Genomic DNA, 26,506 nt, shown 5'->3' with positions numbered 1-26,506 from the left:
AGAATTCAGGTGATCGTTTATCTCTCTCTCTCTCTCTCTCTCTCTCTCTCTCTCAGTATAGGCCAATAAGTCTCCTGTGCGTCATGAGTAAGTGTCTGGAATCTGTGTTAAATAGAGAAGTAATCAATCATCTCAGTAAAAATAACCTTCTTAGTGACACACAATATGTTTTCCGTTCTGCTAGATCTACAGCGGATGTGCTTACCGTTATATCTCATAGGATTAGCGAATCTCTCGACAGAGACAACCTTTTGTAAGAGTATCTTGTGTAGGAGACGGTGAGACTCGTCGTGGGCGACGAAGCGTTTAACTGAAGAACCACGGCAACACACAGCAAACCAACAAACAATGACAGCCACGGCGCGAAGGCAACTAACAAAGCTCAGCTGACTGCACGAATAGAAACGGAACCCAACGGTCACTGTACTGATCGCCACGAACGTCAGAACCCGACTGCCTCGCACCTCCAATGGACCGATTTTTATTACTCAAGATGGCCTAGCTAATTTGCATCCCCGCGAGATCTCGCACGATCCTGCGAGATTCCGTCTCTAATAAAAGCAGGCAGGCGCCATCTTGAAACTCTTTCTTCCGCTGCCCCGACCACAGGATCAGCCACCACCCCACACGCCAGGCACACACGGACCCTCTTGCGCCGAGGGCTACGGTTAGTCTCACACCTTTCTAGGGCAATTGCTTTTGAGATATCAAAAGCCTTTGATAGGGTATGGCATAAAGGTTTACTTCATAAGATCTCCAGCTATGGTATAGCTGAAAATGTCTTCTTAATTATTAAATCATTTCTCTCCGATATGTTCATAAGAGTAGTAGTTGATGGGCAAAAATTAGAAGCTCACAGTATTAATGCTGGAGTCCCTCAGGGGCCCATCCTTGGCCAAACTCTTTTTCTGATCTACATTAATGATCTTCCAAATCACATTCTTACATCATTCGTAGATATTTTGTCTGACGACACTACCATCTATGGTAGCACATCTAAGACAGTAAACGACCAAGTTCTCTCCGATTCTCTCTTCTCTGATCTTGATCACGTTGTACAATGGGGAAACGAGTGGTTGGTTACTTTTAATGCATCTAAAACCACGCTTCTATCTTACATCATCAACGTTCTGATCCCCATATGTCATCAATTAAAATGAATGGCTCTCGTCTTGGGGAGGCCTCAAGTTTTTACAGGCTTCTGGGCTTGAGCTTTACTCCTGATCTTAAATGGAATACGTACATCAAATCTGTTGGCAAGGCCGCTGGAAAAATGGTCGGATCCTTCTATCGATCCAGTAGATATCTCACTGCTGGTGCAATTCTCTAACTATATAAGAGCCAGATACGTCCAGGTATGGAATACTGTTGCCACATATGGGCAGGAGCTGCTAGAAAAGACTTGTCCTGCCTTGATAGGGTTCAAAATAGACTTCGTGGCCTGGTGGGAGATGTCCTTTTCTCTTCGCTGCAACCTCTATCTCACAGAAGAGATGTTGCGATTTTGTCTCTGCTTTATCGTTATTTTCTTCCCCCACTCTTTATCTGTGCCTAAACCTAAACATAGTTTCTATGATCAAAGATTCTTTCTTAGAACTGCACGCCTGTGAAATTGTCTTCCGTTTTCCTGCTGTCTATAATATGGTTGTCTTCAATTCCAACGTGAACAAGTTTCTGATTAGCCGTTGCACCTAAGTTAACAAATTTACCGAACTTCCATTACTATCGATTACTATATTGTCCTTTTGACTACTCTACACTCTTTAACCCTTATCCTTGAGTGGCCTATCGGCCTTGATAAGTAGTGACGCCTATGTAAAAAAAAGTTCTAAATGACTAAAAACCGCCAATTAAACATATATTCAAACACGATAGTGTTTGAATGATATATATGTATCTCTGTCTGTCTCTGCCCATCTGTCTGTCTGTCTCTCTCTCTATATATAAATATATACACACACACACATATATATATATTATTTTTAAAATTTAATTATCCACTGACACGTGTTTCGTCGTCTACGACTCATCAGAGTGGCTGTATCTAGCGAGATTCGAAATAGATACAGCCACTCTGATGAGTCGTAGAGGACGAAACACGGGTTAGTGGATAATTACATTTTAAAAATAATATATATACAGCTCCCCATGTGGGGGTACCAAAGTGGTTAAAAGGGAAAATTATTCCCAACTCGCATTTAGGTAAAAAATGCACTTTCGTAAATGATTGAATTCATTCAAAACATATCGCTAAAACCAAACCAAAACAACATCTCTCTCTCTCTCTCTCTCTCTCTCTCTCTCTCTCTCTCTATATATATATATATATATATATATATATATATATATATATATATATATAGCGTTAAAATATCGGCTAAACTGGCGAAATAAATAGATGCTAATAAATATAAATCTTATATGAATTTATTTAAGTGTAATGTATTCGCTTTGTCACGCATTTCACCTCTCCCTATTGTTCTTTACAATCCTCTCTCTTGTCTTATTCGTTCTCTTCGTCTCTATTTCTCAATGTATATTGTATATCTTTGTATGCATGAAATTATGTACATATATATTATTATAGGTGTGTGTCTCAATTCTAAACTAATTACCTGATCATTATGCATCTTTGTACGCAGCTAGATTAAAAGATTAATATGTGATAATATTTTGTTTTATACAAAATGTCTAACAGAAATAGACAACACTCGTGAAAATTAAGATGCATACGATTTTGTGAAGTTTTATGATTAGGAATTAGACATAAATAATTAAGGATTCCGCAGTTTAATTTCTTTTCAGTATTTTAAATGATATTTATGCAATGAATGTGGAAAACATCTTATTTGAAAATGCAAATATTAAGGTTTGCATTTAATTAAATTAATATCAATTGAACAGCAGTTAAATAATATCTCTAAACATTCAATTTTAGAATTTATCTAGTGTTGAATAGTATTCTGGGAAACGCCGAAATTATTGCTGGGTGCAGACGCACACACATGTGGAGCTGGCTATACTCGCAAATATTATTGACAAATCTTCAAACTAAGACATATCATAAAAGTTATAACAATTTGAAGCTTTGAAATCAACATTCCTCAACTGACAAGTTTTGAAAACGATCATAATGAAATTTGGCTTTGGCCGAATTTAATAAGGGTCTATTGAATGCGGCATCAAAAACGAAATTACTATCTAAAGTTTCTCGTAAATAAAAACAAATGCTATCCAAGGAAGAATTCATCGGAGAGAGTGACAGACACCGAGCCGATCGACTTGTCATTTTGTCGTCACCCACAACACTCCACAACACATAATCTCTCTCTCCTCACTCCATAGCATATTTGTGGAAGTTTTATTGCAAGAATAAAATGGTCATTTTTTTTATATACCCAAACTTGACGGAGTTTTGTTATACGCATTCGCCGAGCATTTTGCCACACGATTTATGAATACAACGAACTACAGCATAACGTAACACTAGTGCTAGTGCATTTTGTAAACGGGACGCATGTAAACGTCCGCGCGAGTTTGCCTGGAACGTGACGTAAACCGCCGCATTATGACCGGCTTTTCCGAGTAAATATTACAAACGCGACGAAACAAAAAATAGCAACATTTATCGAATATGATTTAAAAAAAAAAATGAAATTGCCAAAAATAAAATATAACGACAACCCAGCGTAAGTTTTAATTTTTGCTCCCGTGATTAAAAAGTAACGTTTGTTAAGGGTTAGTGTTACAGTAAGGATATAAGGTTAAGGTTAGGTTTAGTGTTAGAGTCAAGGATAGGATTTACATTTTAAAGTTAGCATTTACGGTTACAGTTAGGGTTAGTTTCTCAAATCAATAACGGTATGAAATAACACATTTAGTTAAAAAACAAAACAATGAATAAATGTAAAAATAAATGAAAAAGACTAAGTAGAAAAAAATAAATGAAGAAATAAAAAGAAAAACAACTTACTGCAATACTGTTTTATTTGCAATATTTTTCAAGAACTACCTTTGAAGATCTTTTTTGCAGAATCATTTTAAGAAAAGGTTTAAGAAGGTAAATTGTTATTTTTTTAAAGAATCTAACAGTTTTTCGTTTGTAATATATATCACCACAGATTTTGTAATAAAATTTCATTTTTAAAGATAATATTAAGAAAAGTATTAAGCATAGCTGTGCTAGCTTTCGCCATATCTTAGCGGCTTACATCCGGTTCCGGGAAACTCGAGCGGATGCTTACATAGTCTACTTCACTAAATACCTTAGCAGATATTTTCTAAAATAAAAGTAATGTAATTTCGATAAAAATAGTAATTAATTTTATCGGCGTAATATTTAGTATCATTATATATTGATTCTAGTCTTAGCAAGTTGACAAAAAACATCTTGCAAAACTGTTCTGTTCGGTGAATTAATTTTACTTGTCCTGGGACGGATATTTCTCAGATTATATGCAAAAATGTTACACGTTTAATTATTTATGAAAATGCCTTGCTTATTTCTCTCAAATACTTGCAAGACGATATTTAACACTATAAAATGTTATTACACTTTAATTACCATAGATTACCTTGCAGCAATATTCCGATTTCTACGCTGTCATGAAGAAAAACTATTAATCAGTAAAATTATTAAAATAACAACCAATAACTTCGCATGCCTTTCGTGCACATTCTTGATAACAAGAAATATCATGTAATTTCTATTGTAAAGAAATAATTAATTGTTATTTAGACAATATTAATCACGAGAATCTTTTGCGGATAAGTTCCAGTTATCGAACAATACTTCATATTTTCCTATTAAAACTTAATTTCTGTATGTTAGTAATATTGTTTTTGATAAACTAGTCAACATGTTATCCAAAGGAGCAAATGTGTATGTTATCAATGTCTGGGAACTGTTTTGAACACATTACTTTTGAATTATATTATGCCCATATTCAAAGATATATACTGTTAAAAATTTTATGTATGCAGGTTCAATTGTCCTGTAGTCTAAACGTAATTATTATTTACTATATAGGATAATTTACAAGATTAATAAAAACTGACCGATCTATGAAAATAACGGATGGTATGTTTTAGAGTTTGTGTGACAAGAATTCATCTCGGGTTATTAATGATCCCTAATGCTTTCCACAAGTATTGCAAAGCAAGTAATAACGATCATTAACTGGAATCTCTGTGCCAATGATTCCGAGGCATGATTCCTGTCTTATACATACTCTATAAATAAAGGTCCAGATTGTCCATTTTCTCCTCAGCTTTTTATCCTCCTTGGCCCTTCAAAATAGTTTTTAGAGGAAAGACGTGTTTGTTTACTTGCACCGCAAAAACAAAAACAAAATAAATAAATAAATAAAATAAAAAGTGATCATCTCTTTGCTTTGTTTCTCCGAATTCGAAACTTAATGTTTATACTCGCTATCGTATCAATTAAAACACTTTGCTTACTGCTTTTACTTTCCAGCAAAATAACACCTCAACTTAAAATAAAGTTTAAAAAAAATATTACTCAAATATTTGGAGAGTTTGTAAAATGATACTTTGTTTCGAATGACCGACGTTAGAGTAGGGCCAAGTTATTTTCCAAGCATCGATTATTTATGTAAAAAATCATTTTCGGATTAATAAATTTGTTTTAAATTACGGATATATAATTGAAATATAAAACTAATATTTTTCGGTTCACACGTTTTGTGACAAAATCGAATTTATGTATTAAATGTCCAACATTTCACCCTCTTTCTCTTTCATTCATTCTGTCTCTCTGTCAGTCTGTCTTTCTCTCTCTCTCTCTCTCTCTCTTTCTCTGTATATATATATATATGTGTGTGTGTGTGTATTTATATATATATATATTCTAATGTCTGTCATATGTGTTTTCCTTATCTCACTTATAAGCATCCGATACATCAGATTCCGTAATGAAACGCCTTGTAGTAAATAGCTTCTCCAAATGACATTTTATGAAAATCAGTAAGAACAAAGGAAAAGATATTGATTGTGAAATTGAATCGTTTACAGAATCTTAATGAAAACTACCGGAGTAGAACACATCAATGACAAAGTTACATTTAGTTAATAGTTTTAGGGAAACAGACTAAGCTAACAAGATAGGAAAGGGTGCGGGTAAAATGCAAAATACTTTTTTGGCCCGACGGTTTACATAAATGCCCGATTTAGGTCCGCTGTTCTTTTTAAAGACTCGTTCATTCCACCAATGCATGTTATGATATCGAGCAGGAACTGAATGACAAAAGCAAAAAGATAGGAGGAGAAACACTTAGGGTAGAATATCATCCAACATTTACTCAGAAATCAAGTGGAGGAATATACTTTTTCAGCTAATCGGATTGGTGTTAGATATAATAATATATGGATATTAGCAGGAAAACAATTAAAGAATTCCCCTTGTGAGAAACTCACAAATCTGTTTCTAACCTAACTATAATTGTTTGTTACTTTTTTTTTAAAGCGAGTTAGATTTGATATGCCTGGTCAGATTCTAATATGGGAGAATGTCAACAAGTCGTCAATAATCGGCCAGGTAAATGTCAATCAATATGGACACAATGCGCAGCGTCGTTATACTGTGATAAATGGTTATCGAGTTAAATCATTGAAGGTCAGCATCTATTGAGTTGTTGTATTGGCATTTTTTAATGCATCGACTTAATGGGCGACTCATGTTTCGACATCTCAGCAATCATACGGCAAATGACACTGTATGTAACAACATATTATGGATTATATACAGAGATGTGTATCCATGTGTGTCTTAAAATATACATTGAAAGCATGCTATCAAATGACAAAATATGTGGCACAATATATGTATGTCTATATATATAGTAGCAGTTCAGTTCCGCTTTGCTCGGGCCCTATGTACTGTTAATAACTTTATGTGCATATATATATACATATATATATATATATATATATATATATAAACATATAAAACACACACACACACACACACACACACACACATATATATATATATATATATATACATACATGAAAAAGTTTGACTCGTTTCCAGGAATCCTACATTTAAAATTGGTAGTGTTTACGCCCCAGATTGACGGAGCAATTTAGTAGAGTGTTTAAAGGTCGAATCGTTGAACTTTGACCCCTTGACGGCTAAATTTCTGCCCGGAACCCTGTTAAAAAGATATTTCCAAATTTAAATACTCCTTATTTCAAATTTCGAGTTTGTAGACTGAAAATTGACAGAGTAATTTAGTAGGGAAATGTACCCACAGAATGACAATTTCATTTTTATAGATATATAGATATATCTGTTGTTTTTGTTAAATACGTTTTTTCAATTATATTTCACACTGTATACCGACATTTGTTGAATACGTCAGTTCAATGTGTAAGTCCCGTTTTGTAATCTACTCAGCAAACATACGGCAAAATTATATATATATATATATATATATATATATATATATATATATATATATATATATATATATATAAATTAATTACGTAATTATGTAATTTCCGTGTTATATTTTTATGTTATTTCTATGTTTACCACATTGAGCTCTCATACCCGGATTTCCTCTGGAATTATTCCATTATAACACTATATATATATATATATATATATATATATATATATATATATATATATATATATATATATATAATATGATGTAATTGTAAATAAGATAATATAATATAGATATATATGAATTTATTTGTCTATTCAATAAGAAAAAAAAACATAAATGGAAAGTAGGGTTGTAAACGCTCTTTCTTCCCATGCATTTCTAAACCTAATGCTACTTCCCAGAAGGGAGAACGTATCTAGCTCACAGATACAATGAACTCTGAAATTAAGCACAGGGCAAAGTAAGAAGGATGTGTACAATAAATTTTAAGAAATAGCGCACAAGTCATTTTTTTTAAACTTTTTAATATCATTGCTATATATTGGATCCAATAAAATAATATAATATATACGAAATCTGTATTAATTTTAATATCATATTTAAGCGTATTTTACGATCGCACATTAACGGGCGACATGCTAGTATATATATATATATATATATATATATATACATATATATATATATATATATATATTTCTGTCAGATATCACACAAATTACGCTACGATGAGCATGGTCAGTAGAAACATGAGTGACCATTTGGGAATAACACGTGCTTTAAATGCTCTCAGCGTATCTCAGTCATTTTTCCGTCAGTCTTGAGCTTTTCTTTGCCACTGGAGACAAGCAGTGCCGATTCAGGAGAGTTATAGGTGTGTATTACGCAAACTTTGTCTCACAATTAAATGCACAGTTACCACTAATAATGTGTTCATTGTGTCTTGAGACTGAACGGATGCATTGAGAGGCATATATATATATATATATATATATATATATATATATATATATATATATATGTGTGTGTGTGTGTGTGTATGTGCGCGCGCGTGTGTGTGTTCATATTCACAGTACCTGCCAATACTTGATGCATGTTTTGCAGATATCATAAGTCGGTTTTATTCAATATCGTAAATTACTGTGATAGTTCCGAGGAGAGCCACTCTCCTAAAATATTCATACTTTGGGAAAGTTATATATGATTTCACACCGTTTAAATATCTATTGGTATGTTTCCAGAGGTCGTCAGGGGTTATCTTACATTGATTCATGAAACCAATCGGACGGTCATTTTTCTTTGCATTCCGCTCTTCTTACATTTACCAATTACGCATACCATATATTAATACTTACCGCTCCTATATGATATCATTGTTAAACTCTGAAAATGTCACATTCCGTAGTATAATACAAATGTTAGCATCACAAAATTACCTCTATCCATACATAAATGCACGAATACGTACGCACACATATATGTAGCATATATATTTAAAAACCAACGTATATATACTTATACATATATTCATATATGAAAGCATGTGCGATTAGCACGACTAAAACACCCAGCTAAAATATCAGCGGCCTATATGAGGAGATACTGTAATTATTTTATATATGTTAACGAAATGATTTTGCAGAAGCATATAATACTCCGGTCAGGGTTTTGTTATCCCTGTGGAGGTTAAAGCAATAAGAAAAATCTACTCTTCGTTAACAGGTAGAAATGAATTAAAGTGATATATCGGATTATGGGGATCGATTCAATGGTGTAAAATTCCGCACATTTTCTAGCTAAATATACATTTTATTTTGGTTTGTGTAAAATCATAGGATATGAACTCAGGTTCAGAGCTGCTATTAGGAGGTTCCTTAATTTAAAACCTATTTTAATCGAATAAAGGAAGTACTTATCCTTACCGTCTCTGGTATGCAAAAACAATATGAACTATCGCCTGATTTTGACTTTTTAAGTATGGTCGGTTTTATGACGAAAAGAGAATTTTTAGATTTCAGATTTCTAATTAACTTAGTTCAGGATGTTTTTTTATTATTAACATTGCCACAATTACCTGAATTTATGAGGTGCCTTACAAAATTTTCCAGCTATGTTTATACATGAATGTAAAATATTCGTAGACTTTTGAAAATTTAGTATATTAATCATAAGATGACTGACCAATTTTTATGATTTTAGGTTACAATGAACACAGAGAGTGGCAATTGGAATACACCCTACTAAAGCCTGATTGTCACAGCTGGTGAATTTCAAAAATACAGTTTAGACGTGAAGACACTTAAGAAGAAGGATATGCAATAAAATTCTGTTTTAAACTTGGGAAAAATGGCACGGAATCATATGGAATACTTCATACTGCTTTTGGACCATTTTGCATGAATCGAGCGTCAGTTTTAGAGTGACATAAGCAATTCAAGGAAGTCTGTGAGAGATGGCGATAGTTGCGAGAAGTGTAAGAAAGTTAGAACACCAGAGTGGATTGTCGAAAAAATAATGAAATGGATAAAAAAAATAATTACATGGCGAAAAAACAATAATTACATGGATAAAAACCGTCGTGCGTCTATAGAGACATTAAGTATACAGTTTGATGCCAGCGTAGGACATCGACACACAATTATTCGTTAGGACATAAAGATGCGGAAGATTTGCGCGCATACACCAATTCACAACTACATCCTCGTCAGAGAAGATTTGACCAAAATTGGCATCAAGACAGTTCCTCCCTCTCTATATAGTCCAGATCTTGCGCCCTGTACTTTTTCGTTATTCTTTAGGATCAAGGAGAACTTTAGATATTGTCGTTATGAGACAATTGAGAAGATAAAAGAGGCTGCGATGAGGGGATGCTCACACTAGAGATCATTCATGAGACCTTCAAGAAGTTGTTGGAACGGTACAACAAAGTTATTGCAGCCGAATGAGAGTAAAGTATCATGTGTGTACTATCAATAAACGTGCCCATAGGAAAAATTCTGGAAACTTATTGGAGGCACTCCGTACCTGGTTCGAAATGCATTATTTAATTAAGGTGGAAGTATCACTAATGTAAGTCTGGTAATAATCTCTGATAAAACCATCTATGCATTACTTTCGATCTTTCCCAATCGACTATTGACTATAGAACTCTCTAATATATTTATTGTCTCTGTAAGTATTTAATGTACTTACATTTTATTTACATATATGCTATATACAACTCAAACACGCGTGTAAATTTTTTAATAATTAATCTAATTAGAATATAAACTTATAATGTAAGGTTGTAAGGATGATTATCTTCTCTCGGAATAAATATATCCTCAACTGAAAAAACGCTAATTTAACATTGCATATACATAGAAAATATTTATATATGACCAGTTTGAAATACATACCACACCATACTTCATTAAAACCATAACCAACTAGTGATAATACTTTAACATTTGATATTAACCACTGCTCTAAATTCATTGAATTCTATAGGTATCCTGCAATGTTAAGTTCTTCTTAAACCTTTAAATCTTTTACTAATTTAGGCGTTGGTTTTCATCGTCATTCAGCTTCCCCCATCCCTCCCAACACTCCCGTCGTTTTAGGCATGTAAAACATTCCAGGTCAGTATTTCACACAATCCTTTACTCTTTAATCGACTGTCTGGATGTGACACCTAGATATGTAGATCTATACTTGACATTCTTTCGTATTCTTATATTTTGCTTACTTTAATTTGTATAATAATTACCCAGGAGTTCGTTCCCGATGGACTCAGAAATGGATGGACCGATTGTTTAAAATTTCAGACAAATTATCATTATGTACATCGCAGTGTTTATAGATAGGGTTTGTATCAAAATGTCTTCGATAATTAATCGAACGTATCCTATGAACTAAGGAACAAAGATTTTGCCCAAAGTACACATCTTATACAACGGAACGGCACAAGTGTATTTGAAAAGTTTTATTACCACACAAATATATTAAATCAACAGTAGGTTCCCCAATATGACAGGAGCGCGTCCGAAATAATTGTTACTGTTTAAAGCACAATTGGACCAGGATGCTGGACCTTTTCACGATAACCGCACAAGCAGCTATGGCAGGCATATAGAATCAACCGTAGGTTTTTTGATATGCCAGACGCGGGGTCGAAATGAATGTCTCTGTTTAGAGCGCAATTGAACCATAATACTTGATTTCTACCAATAATACTTTTTTTTTCTAATACTTGAATTCAAGTTATAAAATAAAATAATTTTATAAAATAAACATTAGATTTCTATTGTGAACTAAATCGCTGCAGAGAGGCATGTGAAGCTTTTGCCCTGGACACTGCGATGAGTCCCCAACTAGAGCAGGCAATCAATCGATTTGATTGAAAAATGTGCAATTTCACTGGTTTCGAACAAAATAACAAGAAAGGGTGAAATATTCGTTGAGTATCATTCAATCCTGGTAAACTTCGGGTCTCCCTACTGGTATATTTATACGTTGGCTTTTTAGATGTATATTCTTAGTCTATGCGTATGTGTGTATGTTTTTGTGTGTTTATTTATTAATAAGCATGTATAATTCTATCTATTTTTTCTATTTCTGGCGCAAATATTTGAAATTCTGAGCCGTCCATTACTTTTCCTTCCCATTTACACCTCGATTAGTCATACACACTTGCACTTTCTTTACTTAATAAACTGTCATGTTCAGTTTCAATTCTCAATACCTTCACATCTTATTAACTTTTTATATCATGGCGACGGACGGTGACCTTGGGCATTGTCCCTCCACAGATTTTAACACAACTGTAGGCGGCTTATTCTAATTATTCGTAACCTAGCAAACATACCTTGAACGCTGCCAAATTTCTCATGCAAGAATTATAGATTTATAGACCATATGATTTACAATGGAAATTCCTCTAGTGGAATTCATAAATAAAACCACCGGATCTACACTTATACTTCAAGAACCAACTAGCTCTATCGTTTTTTAGATTTGTTGCCGTTCTGTATTTCAACTTAATACGTGATCTATGAATTGCATATCGTTTTTTAATCTATATTGTCAGTTTAACGAGGAAAATATTTCTGTAAAACGGTATATAAAAACTATTTATACTGTGGTATTTTTAAGACTAATGTTTCTCATAAGAGAAGAAGAAAGCTAGGCAATAGATAAAATGGTATGCGATACCTAGAATATTCGTCCATTGGATAGCATAAAAAATAGGGATGGTCCAACACTTTAAGAATTTGCCTCATAGACATTAAATTTGCTGTCTCAATCTGGACTTTTGCTTGAAGAATACAACTATCTACACCCATATACTGACATGCTACAGACTTGTTGTCTTACATTGGTGAACAACAAGTTTGTTGTCTTAAATTTTTTTGATGATTTAGAACGAATCTGATACAAAAACCACATTGATTTTGCTCAACCAGGTCAAGTTTTGGGGATTTCGTTTTCTACGTTTTTGTTCACATGCAAGCATGTTTGAAGCATTTTCAAATTTGCTGAAAGTAAAATGCCATGTCAAATAATTGTTTTGATTAGAAATAATTATTTTACTGACTGGAAACATTCAGATTCGATGGTTGTAGATGATTATTCGGAAGAAGGATCAGTTTGAAGTCATAAAACCTCAAAATCTTCCAAAAATTGATGCTCATAATACACGAAGACGGGATTGATTTTGCGGGAGAAATTGGTTCCTTACAATGGAAGTAATGTCATCAACGACCTCTTTATAGACGGTTACAGAATGCTCTTCTCAGTGCTGTGCATTAAGCTTGGCTTAATCAAGCAGGTGACGAAGCCTCTGAACAAGGGCGTTGACTGCTTGCCAGTATTGACAAAAGAAAAGTTGAAAGCTGGCAGTTTTGATAATATTCATATCTGGCAGCTCATCAGCGATCCAGAGTTCGAAAACTGAATTAACGAAATGGAAATGGAAACGTGGAAGATATTTGTTTTGGTAGTAAATGGCTTTCTTGGAATCAATAGGCACACATTTACGCAGAACTTGTTAACAATATAAGTTGCAACATGAGCATCAAGATGACTACTTATTTATACCTATAGACCGGTTTACTGAGAACCCGATTTCTATACGTTACGAGCAGGAGTAGAGAAGATTCTTTCAGGACTTGAAAGCGATAAATACCAGGTATCAGCGTGTCCACGACGCATGATGACTGACTACTGTATCGATAATAATCATAGACATTCTGATAAAAACTTATCTAAGAACACTGCTGGGTATATAAGTTTTCGAGTCTATAGATAACAAACTCACACACACAGATAAATTTTACTTTTATATAATAGCACACATCTATATTTATTAATATAGTTCAATTTAGGATGCTACTTTTTCTAAAACTTAAAAATAAATTCGAGATTGCTAAAGATAAATATAACCTAGATTTTTTATATGCCCAACACTTCAGAAGTACAGAATGCGTGTCGAGAAATATGAGAATAAAAACAAAAAACAAAAGCCATATGTCAGATTGTTAGAGAATTGATAAAATACCTATTTAATAAATCAACTATACTATGGCTTCTAATAGTATTCAGACACTAATCTTAATAACAGATTTAGATTGATTTTTGTTGTGCTTAACAATGATTGTTTATATATAACAGTAGTAATTTATTCTAAGATAATAACTGTATTTTTACTTGCAGACGACATATCAGCGCCATTTTGTCCACTCCACGAAATCTCGTGCAACAACGATGTATGCATCCCACGTGACCATAGATGTGACATTAAGGAAGACTGTTATTTGCCAGGAGATGAACAAGAATGTGGTAAGTCGTATTAAGTTATATTGGTTTTATGATGATCGAACAAATAATAGTTTCAATTATGCTCTTAACAATCAGATAAAATGTTTTGTTTTCTTAAGAAATTGACAATTTTATTAATATGTTACTGGCTAAATGCGTATCATTATAATAGTTTAAGATTTACGTTACAAGTAAATATTATAAGCATCTTGCTTTTATAGAAATGTGCAAGTGGTTAAACATAAAAGACCAAGCAAGAAATTAATCGGAGATGCGTTAATCTCATAAGTAGAAAGGCTGTATCCTCTATCTATATATTGGCTCCGTGGAAGCATCTAATAGATGAATTTCAATTTCTAGCGTCTACAAGTGTAAAGTTGTATTTAAAAAACATTTCGAGGATATATACACGTACACATCTGCTAACTATCCTTATATATGGCTTGTTGCAGTTTACTATGTTTTTTTATGATTTTACTGATATACAGGGTGGAACGATAAAATTATTTCTTTAGAAAAGACGACATAGTTCCATTTCCGTTTGATAGAAAACCGGTTTTCTTTTTTGTTGCAGACCATCAGTTGTCCAGTTGTGTACATATCCCAAGGGAGATAGGAACCTTCTATCATATATGAAAGTAACACAATGTTCAACGAATGAGATTGGAGATATGCGGTGTATGCTCTCTAATAATCCAAGTTATAACAACAGGATCATTGCCAGCACCCTCAAAATGCAAATCCAAAGAGTTCAAGGCTTGAGGACACAGCTCAATGAAGTTTCCGGACACGGTTATGGCCTATGGTGTGATTTTAAGTCAGAATCCATCATGCCTCCTCACATCTTCGAAGTCGGCTTGAAAGATAACACTAAAATGCACCTGAATGTGCTGAAATGTGGCGTTCCACTCGTGCAATAAGATGGCCGCTGGCACACCCTGAGCGTGGCAGCAGGACTCGGTGCCGGCCCACGTCCAAAGAAAGTCAGGATTAACTTCAGAATGAGTGCAAGGACTTTGCACTTTATTCTCACTGTCCACCCTCCTCCCCAACCTGAACCCCTTGGACTACTTTGTTTGGTCATACGTCGAGAACATTACCAACATGACCTCTCGCAACACCAAAGCCAGCCTGATTGCCGCCATAGGCCGATTATTCACCAGCGTTTGTGGAAAATACATGCTCCCAGTTCCGGACCCGTATCGAGGCGATGATGATGGCTGATGGCGACTACATTGAATAGATGTCAACTCTACCACACAATCAAGTTACCTGAATTGATTTTTTCAATAAAAGTTGTCAAATATAGTAGTAGTGTTGTTTTCTTTAGGTCAACAATTTCATCGATTCACCTTGTAGGTATCTGTGTTAATCTTTGCGTTAATTTTTTTATTGAGATTAAAGTAAAGGTAATGAATAGTATGGACCTTTTGGGTGTGGTTTACATATAGTTGATAAGAAAAGAGACAATGTTTCCATTCACTCATGCCTGTGGAAACATATGGGTATTAATTCTACACACGTATACATACGTATGTTGCATGCGTGACTTAAGCTGTGTAATGGATAAGCTACTTTGAAGTAACATAAGAATTGATACTGTGTTATCAATAGATCATTGAATTATTCGATTCAAATTTCATTTCCTATGACTTAAATAATTAGTTTTTTTTTTCCCGGAGAAGTTTGTAATCAACAACAATGAAGAAAACATTTACCATTTTAGAAAATGTCCGTCAGAAAACAGGACAAAAGATTCCGTCTAGTAATCTTTTATTCAATTAAGAATTTGACTACTCGTCTACTTGACAAGCGGAAAATATAAAGCTTTTATAGCTTGGATTATCAAAGAGGAGATAATCCATATTTACAACAATGTTCTTCTATATTATTTTGTATGTTTAGTCACGGTTGCATTAAAAGTTTGCCCGCTATTATAATGCCATACAAGTATGGAGCGATTAGTGAGTTATCGTTCTGCAAGGTTCTGGAGTACATTGGTATACTTTAAATGAAATAAATAGATCGATAGAAAAAAGAATTGAAGAGCAAGGACAGTTGATTAAGATCAGTTACTAAACAATTGTAGTTATGTTAGGTTTATAAGAAAAATCTGTGAATACTGTATACAACAGAGTTTTTGGTGTGTCGTCTTATTTATATATCTATATTTACAGGCTGGAAAGAATTAGCTTCTTTAGTAATATTCTCACGGGAGCACTTTAATAAACAAACGCCTATCATACCTGTAAATGGATTTATTTATTTCAAATGTCATTGTTACTTAACTTAATATGATATTAATTATTTGGTACTGATATGGATTTTGAACCAAACAAAATTTACTTACAAACTTACTTTTAGGCGCATATTCCGGCTACATTAATGTCCGTAAAAAGCCGAATGCAAAGGGTACTGGCGTCTAAGTCAAAACAGAGCAACTGTGTAATAAGAAAAATTATTAACGAAAAATCATTCATTATATATTTCATTTTTACAACGTCATGATTATTTTTACCGCAAAAAGAATGAAGTAAAAAACCCTTACAGTAAAGATAAACGTAAAAGTTTTTTTTTATGAATTGTTTTTCCTTAGAAAGAACAACACAATCTCTATTTTAAGATGCAATTGTTTAAAAATTTTCTGTGGACTATTTACAATAATAAAACTTTTGTACGAAAAGGAAACAAGTAGGTTATGATGAAATAAAACTTTGGATTCCTTTAAAGTTACAATGAGTCAAAGATTAGATTTTTATTAAGCTAAGGAAAGAGTTATAAAACATGTTCGAATATTGATGGGATACCAATTCGCATATATTTTTCCAATTAGCACAGACGACGAAAAAAAAAAGAAAGAAAAAACGAAAATTGAGTAGAAGAAGAGAGAGGAAATTTTTCGGAAGGTCAAAATCTCCGGTAATATGGAGCGGTTGTCTGGGACGTTCACTTAATTTATTCCTAGCAAAGCGCCTTGACATCTTTCGGCTGTTTACGTAAATGCTCAATATGTGTCGAAAACAAAAGTCGAATTTGGTTGTTTGGCTTTGTTATTATATATTAACATTGCATTTCTTGAACATTTATTGCAGAAGATCTTCCCCACTGCGCATTTTGCACATTCGAAAAAGATTTCTGTTGTTGGCGAAATTCAAATAAAGACAAAGGAATGCGATGGGTACGGCATAACGGCCCGACTCCAACTCCGAAAACAGGCCCACAAGGTGACCACACTAATGGAACCGGTAAGTAATACTTGATTTTATCGAATAAAGCAACGAAAACCAGCTGAATTCAATTATACATCAAATTCCTTGGACAAATCGAAAGAAGAAGCCTGCCATAAACTGCTAATGATGCTATCAATTTGTTTCCAGCAAACTAAAATAATACAAATTAGAGAATTCAACGTGTTTACATAATTGACACTTTTTCTACGAGGTAGCAAACGGATGCTTAATAAATCAAGCGAATATATGATCTCCGATTTGCACATTTTCGATACGTATTCACTTGGATTCATTAATATTAAAAATTGCACTTTTGATAAGATATATGAAATAAAATATTTTTCATTTTTTAAACCTGAACATAATCTACTATAATGGACTGTAATTTTAATTTATATACAGTGTAACCCGAATATAAGATACCCCAATATAAGAAAACGGATATAAGAAATATTTTCTCTACTTCCAAATTAGAGCCTGTGTTAATGTACAGTTAAACCCGGATATAAGGACCCCGAATGTAAGTGTAGCCCGGATATAAGTGACCGAAGACTTGTAGGAACGGAAAGGAAGTGTCTTAAATCCGGATCACACTGTACCTATAAAGTTGAGTATTTTTATTGCTCTAACATTGATATTTAAAAACTAGGTTTCTATTTAAAAATTATTAAAATGAATGTCTTATAATCATTCATGGATAAGCGAGCGACTCCATGAAGATAGGATTTTAGATATTCATTTCAAATGCGAGCCTTCATTAAATAATTATTAGCTTTTATGGTTTCTTATTGAATAATTAGATTCATTTAACTATTATGCTTAATTCTTTTTATGCATTGTTTCTACATTGTGCATCATTAGTTTGAATTAAGAATGAAGACGCTCTAGCACGCGGGCATGTTTATATATATATATATATATATATATATATATATATATATATATATATATATATATATATATATATATATATATACATTAGGCTGAGAAGAATGTTCTAGTGGAATTTTGAATTTTTATTTCAAATTCTGTATTTTCAAATAAGTTTCTGTGAAAATACTTTGGAGTTATGTATATTTTTAAATAACTTTTTCACCCTATCTAATCGTTTAAATCACAATCGTTTTAAAACCATCATGTCTTCTTTTCGACACATAGAATAAAAGATGGAAAAACTACAATTCGTACAATTTCCTCTTTTCAATTCAAGCTAGGCTAAAAAGCTGCTTAAACAGCTGACAGTACCAAGGAAGCTTTTAGCCCATGAACTACTGCTAAACGCACAGTACAATGGTGGTTTTTGAAATTTTGTGGTGGTCACGAGAATCCTGAAGATGAGCATATTGGACGGCCATTCGCTGTTGACAACGATCAATCAGGTGCCTTAGTCAAAGCCAATCCACTCACAACTGTTTGGAAACTTGCTTCCGAATAAGACGTAACGCATATGTCAATTTCAAACCACTTTAGAGAGATTAGAAAAAAAACTTGATACATGGGTGTCTTACTAATTGAACGACAACCAAAAGAAACGCCATTGTTATATGTCATATTCCTGTTTATTACGCATTAAGAACAACCGTTTCTGGACAGGCTTACAGGCTTGTGATTTGCCATGAAAAGTGTTGTTTTTTTACGAAAACCGGCGACAATCAGCTCAGTGGTTAGATGCCGACGAAGCTCCATGACACTTCCTGAAGCCAGAGTTGTACAAAAGAAGATAAAGCTGATTGTTTGGTGGTCTGCGACCGGTTTCATCCATTACAGTTATTTTAATGAGTCGAAATTATTACGGTGGGGAAGTACTGTCAATTAATGGATGAAATGCATCAGAAACTTCAACAACAACACTCAGCATTAGTCAACAGAAAAGACCCAATTCTTCTCCATAACAATGTCCGATCACGCGTTATTTATGCCGATGTGCAGAAGTAGAACGAATTAGGCTACAACACTCTTTTCAGACCTCTCACTTACCGGCTATTACTTTTTAAAGCATCTCCACAACTTTCTGCGTGAGAAATGCTCCCAAAACCTAAGCGATATCAAAAACGCGTTCAACAACTTAGTCGTAATTAGCACGCAATATTTTTATGTTACTGACATAAATACACTTGTGTCGCGTTGGCAGGAATATGTAGGTTCTGATGGTCCCGTTTCGATTAATAAATATTTGTTTAGGACGAGATATGTTCATCTGAATTTAAAAGTTCAAAACCGCAAGAACTTTTTTGTCAACCTTATATTAATGGGACAGTCTCTGTGTGTGCGAAAGTTCTAACCGAACTTTTCTCTGATTATTTGGTCAACAAACTTGAATATATATATATATATATATATATATATATATATATATATATATATATATATATATATATATATATATATATATACGTATGTATCAGCCTCTAAAAGTCATCCCCATACGATTGCTCTTGCTCCCGTCTCATTTTTTTAAAGATTTTATCATTAAGGAAAACAAATTACTAAAAAATAAATCCCTCGATTACAATTTTGATGAGTGAGGGCGAAACATGTCAATTGACTCGTTTTGATTACCCCTACTTTTATTTTTTAGTCGCTATCCATTTTCCTTTTCTCCTCGATCTTTTTTTTAATATATAATGAATTCCAAAGGAATACGTCTTCCCTTAATGATTTCCTTAATATATATGTATGTATATATGCGCATATATAGGCTATTTTGACTCTGGGACCACGTTCGATTTGGATTTTAGCTCCTAAGGAGTCAAAATTTAAAGAAAACTGTTGACCTTGATAGGAGTAAATCGACTAACTTCTGAACACGCGTAAATGTACAATTTTAGCTTGAAATCGTTTACTTTTTGATATGGGTTATTTACTGACATTTTCTTTGCTTGGAAGGGTGTGAAGACTTAGGGACTTTCGTAATAGATGTCATAGGTTAGTTAGTAAGGAAAAATGTATTATACATTTTTGATCAAATGATAGCGAAAGGGCTGATATAGAGTCCAAAACATGAATAGTGCGATTAGCACGGTATTTAGTGAGAGCAATTTTAGTGTCAGAGAATACAAAGTGGTTAACAAAGGTTACATACGACATTCATCAAACTCGGAACTTCCGTTCACAGAGCCTGCACCAGTGTTGCGAGACAGATCAGTAAAGTATGTTGGGTGCGAGCAGTTAACGGGAACAACAGTCCCACACACACATAAACCCATATAAATAAAAACACAAGTGGAGAGGTAGGCTTGAGTTGGTCAGTTCGATAATCTATAGTTAACGAAAGAATCTTGATTCAAAAAAAGAAAACGAAAAAAAGAGGGGGAAAAGAGCTCAATCGATTCATCGATGCGAGGCTGCTCTATCAATGATGACATCCGAAAACTTCTCCAAACAATAAAACCAAGTCCTGTTTTCAGAGGAGCTGACATGAATCGTCGCGAAGTGGCACCGAACAAGAAAGAGAAAAGGTTTGCGTCTTGAGATCTTATATGATACACACGAAAGAATCGCACGCATAAAGAGACCACGTACACAAACAGGTTTTATAGACACCAGCATATATATATGTAGAGAGAGAGAGAGAGAGAGAGAGAGAGAGAGAGAGAGAGAGAGAGAGAGAGAGAGAGAGAGAGAAAATATATATGGTAATTAAGCTACACAGAATATTTCGCGTTTCATTCTCGTGAGAATTCGTCAGGACAAACACTATATACAGTGAAAACAAAAAAAGGATACACCTGACGAATTCTCACGGGAATGAAACGCGGAATATTCTGTGTAGCTGAATTGGCATATATATTTTCATAAGTTACTACCTAGATCTACCTATGTATTCGGCACTGTGATTAAATGGAGTATATATATATATATATATATAATAAACACTATATAATAAAGCTAGTAAAAGACAAAGTACTTACATTTTTGGAATGGGGAAAGTTGGTTAGAAAAGCAAGCCTGTTATATCTAGCGTCGAAACACAAGATGTAAGATTGACCCATGTATGGTAGACAGGTACAAGTAATCGCAACACAAACTAATAGATATACAAACATATGCACAATCACAAACACTTGGAATTGTATCAAGAGAAAAATCAAGAACGCATCACGACAAAAATTATATACTAACTAAAGCAATAACAGTATAAATATTATATCCAAGTATAGGATAAAACGATAAAATTGTCGCCATAGAAAAGACGGCATGATTCCATTTCCCTTTGATGGAAAGTGGTTTTCCTTTGTATTGGAGAAAATTCATGGCCTAAAGATATTGTTCCATTTTTATATACTACTAGCAAGGCCATCCGGTTTTGCTCGGGACCGTATAAGAAAAAATTGAACATACCTGTTATTCTTAGGATAGAGGAATTTTTGATGTCTATGGTATCATTTGCCCTCGCGAGCAAAAGTATATTTACCTATACTAGTACGGGTATTATATGTATGAAATAATTGTATCTTCCCAGGACAGGAAATTTACCGCACGTTTATGGAAAAAAATCATTACATAGGGCGGGCAATGTACAACACATATTTAAAATAATTTACATAATTTTCTGTTGTGCTAACTTTTCAGTATGTCACAGGTAAGAGTTTGTTTTTACATCAGAGTTCTATAGTGAAGAAGAACCTTATTTCTCATTTAAAAGTCATAATACCCGAATATATTACATGATTTTCGGTTTTAGTAACGTTTATGCACGTCACAGGTAGGATTTTTTTTATTCATATGAGTACTATTCTGCACAAGTACCCTATTTCTTGGGTAGGATAATGTACAAGTACGTCATTTCTTAGATATAGATCAAGCTACTCGATAATTTTATATACTTTTCTCTTGTGCTAACTTTTCCATGTGTCACAGGTGAGAGTTTGTCTGTTTTTATGTCAGAGTGCTATAGTAAAGAAGCACCATATTTCTTATATAAATGTAATACTACTCGAATATATTACATGATTAACGGTTTTGATTACTTGTATGTAAGTCACAAGTAAAATTTTGTTTGTTTTTAATATGGGTACTATACTGTACAAGTACCTTTTTCCTAATTTGAAAATGAAAGAACTCAATACTTTTATGAAATTCTCTGTTGTGCTAAATTTTCTGTGCGTCAGGGGTAAGAATTTGTTTTTTTTAATCTGGGTGCTATAGTGAAAAAGCACATTATTTTTATATGTAAGTCATACTACTCAAATATATAACGGGGTATACGGTTTTAATAACTTATGTACGTTACAGGTAAGATATTCTTTGTTTTTACATATGAGTACTACACTGCACAAGTACCTTATTTCTTGGAGACGATAGTGTGCAAGTATCTTATTTCTAAAATAAAGATGACACTACTCGATGATTTTGCATAAGTTTTTCATATGAGTACTATACTGTACAAGTACTCTACTACTTGAATAGATTTCCTTGTACACATAAATATATTAACAAAGTAAGTGACAATTGTATGCGATTTTTGGAATATGATATCTATAGACATATACAAACATATACATGACATATAATTCATAATGATCAGTTAATTAGTTTTGGAGTGGATCCAAGAAACAAAAATATATATACACATAATAAAAAATCATAATGATCAGTTAATTAGTTTAGCAGTGAATCCAATACATACATATATATAAACATACAAACATCCTTAAAATTCATAATGATTGGTTAATTAGTTTAGGAGTGAATCCAATGCATAGAAATAATGATACACACATAATTAAAATTATTAATGATCGGTTAATTAGTTTAGAAGTGAATTCAATACATACAAATATATAATCATACACACATAATTAAAATTCATAATGATCGATTAATTAGTTCAGGAGTGAATCCAATACATGCAAATATAGACATATACACATAAAGAAAATTCATAATGGCCGGTTAATTAGTTTAGGAGTGAATCTAATTCATACAAATATACAGACACATAATTAAAATCCATAATGGTAAGTTAATTAGTTTAGGAATGAATTCAATACATAGAAATATAAAATCATATACACATAATTAAAATTAATAATGATAATTAGTTTAGGAATGAATTCAATACATAGAAATATAAAATCATATACACATAATAAAAATTAATAATGATAATTAGTTTAGGAGTGAATTCAATACATAGAAATATATAATCATACGCAAAAAATTAAAATTAATAATGATCGGTTAATTAGTTTAGGAATGAATTCAATACAAAATTCCATTACTGGATCTATTTACGTGATTAGTGGAATGTAACAAATAAGCCGATATATAATATATCCTATATATTTGGAATATGACATTTTCGTTATATACAGCAAAAAACATTTTTCTGTATTTTATTTTTATATAAAAGCGTTCTTCTGTAATTATTACGTAATATTTAAAAGTCAAGAATATCAGAATGTAACAAAAAAAATGGTGGAACTCGAACTCGCGACACTGGTATTAGTAATCGATAACGCTACGCACTGCCCCAAATTGACAACTGTCTTCATACACGTGTTAATATACTAAATAAATAAATCTCTGTTACAGATCGTGCACATGCATAGAACGATGCCACGTGCGCTATGCCCGTCAAGTTGTCATTTCTTTCAAGTTTGAACTCCATTTTTGAAGCCCTTAACAATTGTTTTAATCAATTAAACACCTCTAATAAAATTCTGCACCCTATATGCAATCTTTTGAGCTACTGCACGCCGTCAAGCGACCATCCGTCTATGACGAGATACAATTTAAAAAAGGGAGACACACACAGAGACATAGTGAGATTTATATATTAGATTTGTAGTTATTAACCTGATGGTTTGATAAATGTCTATGTAACTTTTCTCCCTCATTTTTTAATTCGTGTATATATAATATTTATTCGAGCCATTTTTACAGCCCGATTTCGCAAATAAGTGTAGAAGTAAAAGACTTGGAAATCGTAATATCAGCTCACAGATAATTTTTCTCCTTATATTAATGGACTGTTTGTGAGAAAAGATATATCAAAATAAATGAAGCCGTAAACTCTTAATGTATTTCTAACGCCACTGATATGAATGCTTCAATATGCGTGGAAAGCTATTTGGTAAAATAACGTGTGAGCGTAAATAGAGATTTGGTGACGCTGACTCAGATGGGGGCTGATGGTGTTTGTATGTGATGTGTAAAAGCTCAGTAAGTGCAAGAGTAAGATTTATTACATCAAATAAATAGAGTAAAAGAATATGACCGCTGACAGATAGTATTCCTTATACAAAAAAGCAAAAAAAAAAAAAAATGATTTACAATATTTATTTGTTTCAGATTGTTGTGTAACTACATGGATCAGCTACCGGCAACACCATCAAGTATATATATATATATATATATATATATATATATATATATATATATATATATATATATATATATATATATAAATGAACCGCCTGGTTTCTTCGGCTTGAATAAACTAGAAAACAACTGGTCCGTTTTATTTTGCAACAGTGATTGTATATAATCTGTGTTTTAAAATATTAAAAAGTAAAATATATTACCATATTAAAAAAACAACTTTTATTTAAAATCGTTTCTTTTCGGTCGACTATTTTGAAAAAAAGGAAAAATAATGATTCTGCCTAGAAGTGCGTATAAAGCAAACTTTTTAAAACAATCGTTAAAAGAGTAAAACAGAAATGGCTAAATTTAATAAATAAAGCATAACTAAAAATAAAATAAGTTGTAATCATGCATTTAATGAACCAGGCGTAACTCAGGGTTCGATTCGGATTTCTCCAGAACATGACGTCCACAGCTTGGGTTTAGCTGCTGTCTGACGTAACATGATAATCAGCCAATCACAATGCCACGCGCTGAGTTTCAACTCGACGCGCATACGCGCACGCCGAGCATTAGACGAGAATTCTATAGCAAGAGATGGAAGAGATAAAACAGAAAGAAAAAAAGAAAGAATTCGATCGGTGGATACGTTCTCCTCCCTGGCACAGCAAAGTAATTTAAAATAAATACTACTCGCTGGGATTCGGCAATATATATATATATATATATATATATATATATATATATATATATATATATATATATATATATATATATATATATATATACACTTGTGCCCGATATTATTCATACCCCCCTTGAAAATTGAGTTTATTAGGTGTAACTTTGTAAGAATTTATTGTTTACGTCCATATTGATACATATTCTTAATAAACCTCTTCTGATCATTTTCGTCATTTTAGAATCTTGGGATACTTGTAATAAAAGAAATATACAGCTATTTATAAAATCTGCAATGTTCAAAAATAATCATACCCCCTTATTTTTTCAGTATTAATCGAGTTTCTGACTGTTTGTTTCTTGTTTGATACTTATTTTGAATGCTTTTATACAACCTTTGATTAATTTCATTTCGTTTTTTGCATTTTTCAGAAATTTAAATGATATCAACTGAAAACCAATAAAAGAATAAAAATTATTAGAATTGGGAAGAAAAAAGAGCTTAGTAATGATCTTAGGACTAAAATTGTGAATTCACATAAGGATGGTTTAGGTTACAAGTCAATTTCCAAGAAATTTGAGGTCCCTACAGCAACAGTACAGAGCATCATCAAAAAATTCCAGAGCCACCACACAGCAAACAACTTGATTGGTAGAGGAAGGAAAAGGAAACTGTCTGCTAGAGCCACCAGGAATATTATAAGAAGTGTTAATGCAAATCCAACCACCACTACTAAGGACATTTTAGAAAATCTGGAGTCTTCTGGCATAAAAATATCAAGGCAAACATTGCAAAGGACTCTGCATGAAAATGGTCTGAAAGGAAGAAGACCACGAAGGACTCCATTGCACACCCGAAAACACCTTGCAGCACGTCTAAAGTTTGCTAGGACCCATGTGAATTCTCCAGAGTCCGTTTTCTCAAGTATTTTGTGGACTGACGAAACAAAAATTTAATTGTTTGGCCATATGGATGCTTCTTACGTTTGGAGGAAGAAAGGAGAAGCTTACAACCCAAAGAACACCATACCCACGGTGAAACATGGTGGTGGTAGCCTAATGTTTTGGGGC

At 33.1% G+C, this 26,506-nt stretch overlaps 1 protein-coding gene across 1 annotated transcript in view; it reads left to right on the top strand.

The window, feature by feature from the left end:
• LOC145256188 (uncharacterized) overlaps positions 1 to 26,506 on the top strand; it is a 491,452-nt gene that overhangs the window by 271,414 nt on the left and 193,532 nt on the right. Inside the window, exons 4-5 of the mRNA XM_080114776.1 lie at positions 14,109 to 14,234; positions 17,306 to 17,458. Of these exons, the coding sequence (XP_079970902.1) occupies positions 14,109 to 14,234; positions 17,306 to 17,458 (279 nt within the window). The remainder of the gene's footprint in view (positions 1 to 14,108; positions 14,235 to 17,305; positions 17,459 to 26,506) is intronic.

The sequence above is a fragment of the Euprymna scolopes genome, chromosome 32 (assembly GCF_053919585.1).
Source record: "Euprymna scolopes isolate OS-2025 chromosome 32, ASM5391958v1, whole genome shotgun sequence".
Classification (NCBI taxonomy): domain Eukaryota; kingdom Metazoa; phylum Mollusca; class Cephalopoda; order Sepiida; family Sepiolidae; genus Euprymna; species Euprymna scolopes.
This window is presented reverse-complemented; position numbering and strand designations above follow the sequence as displayed.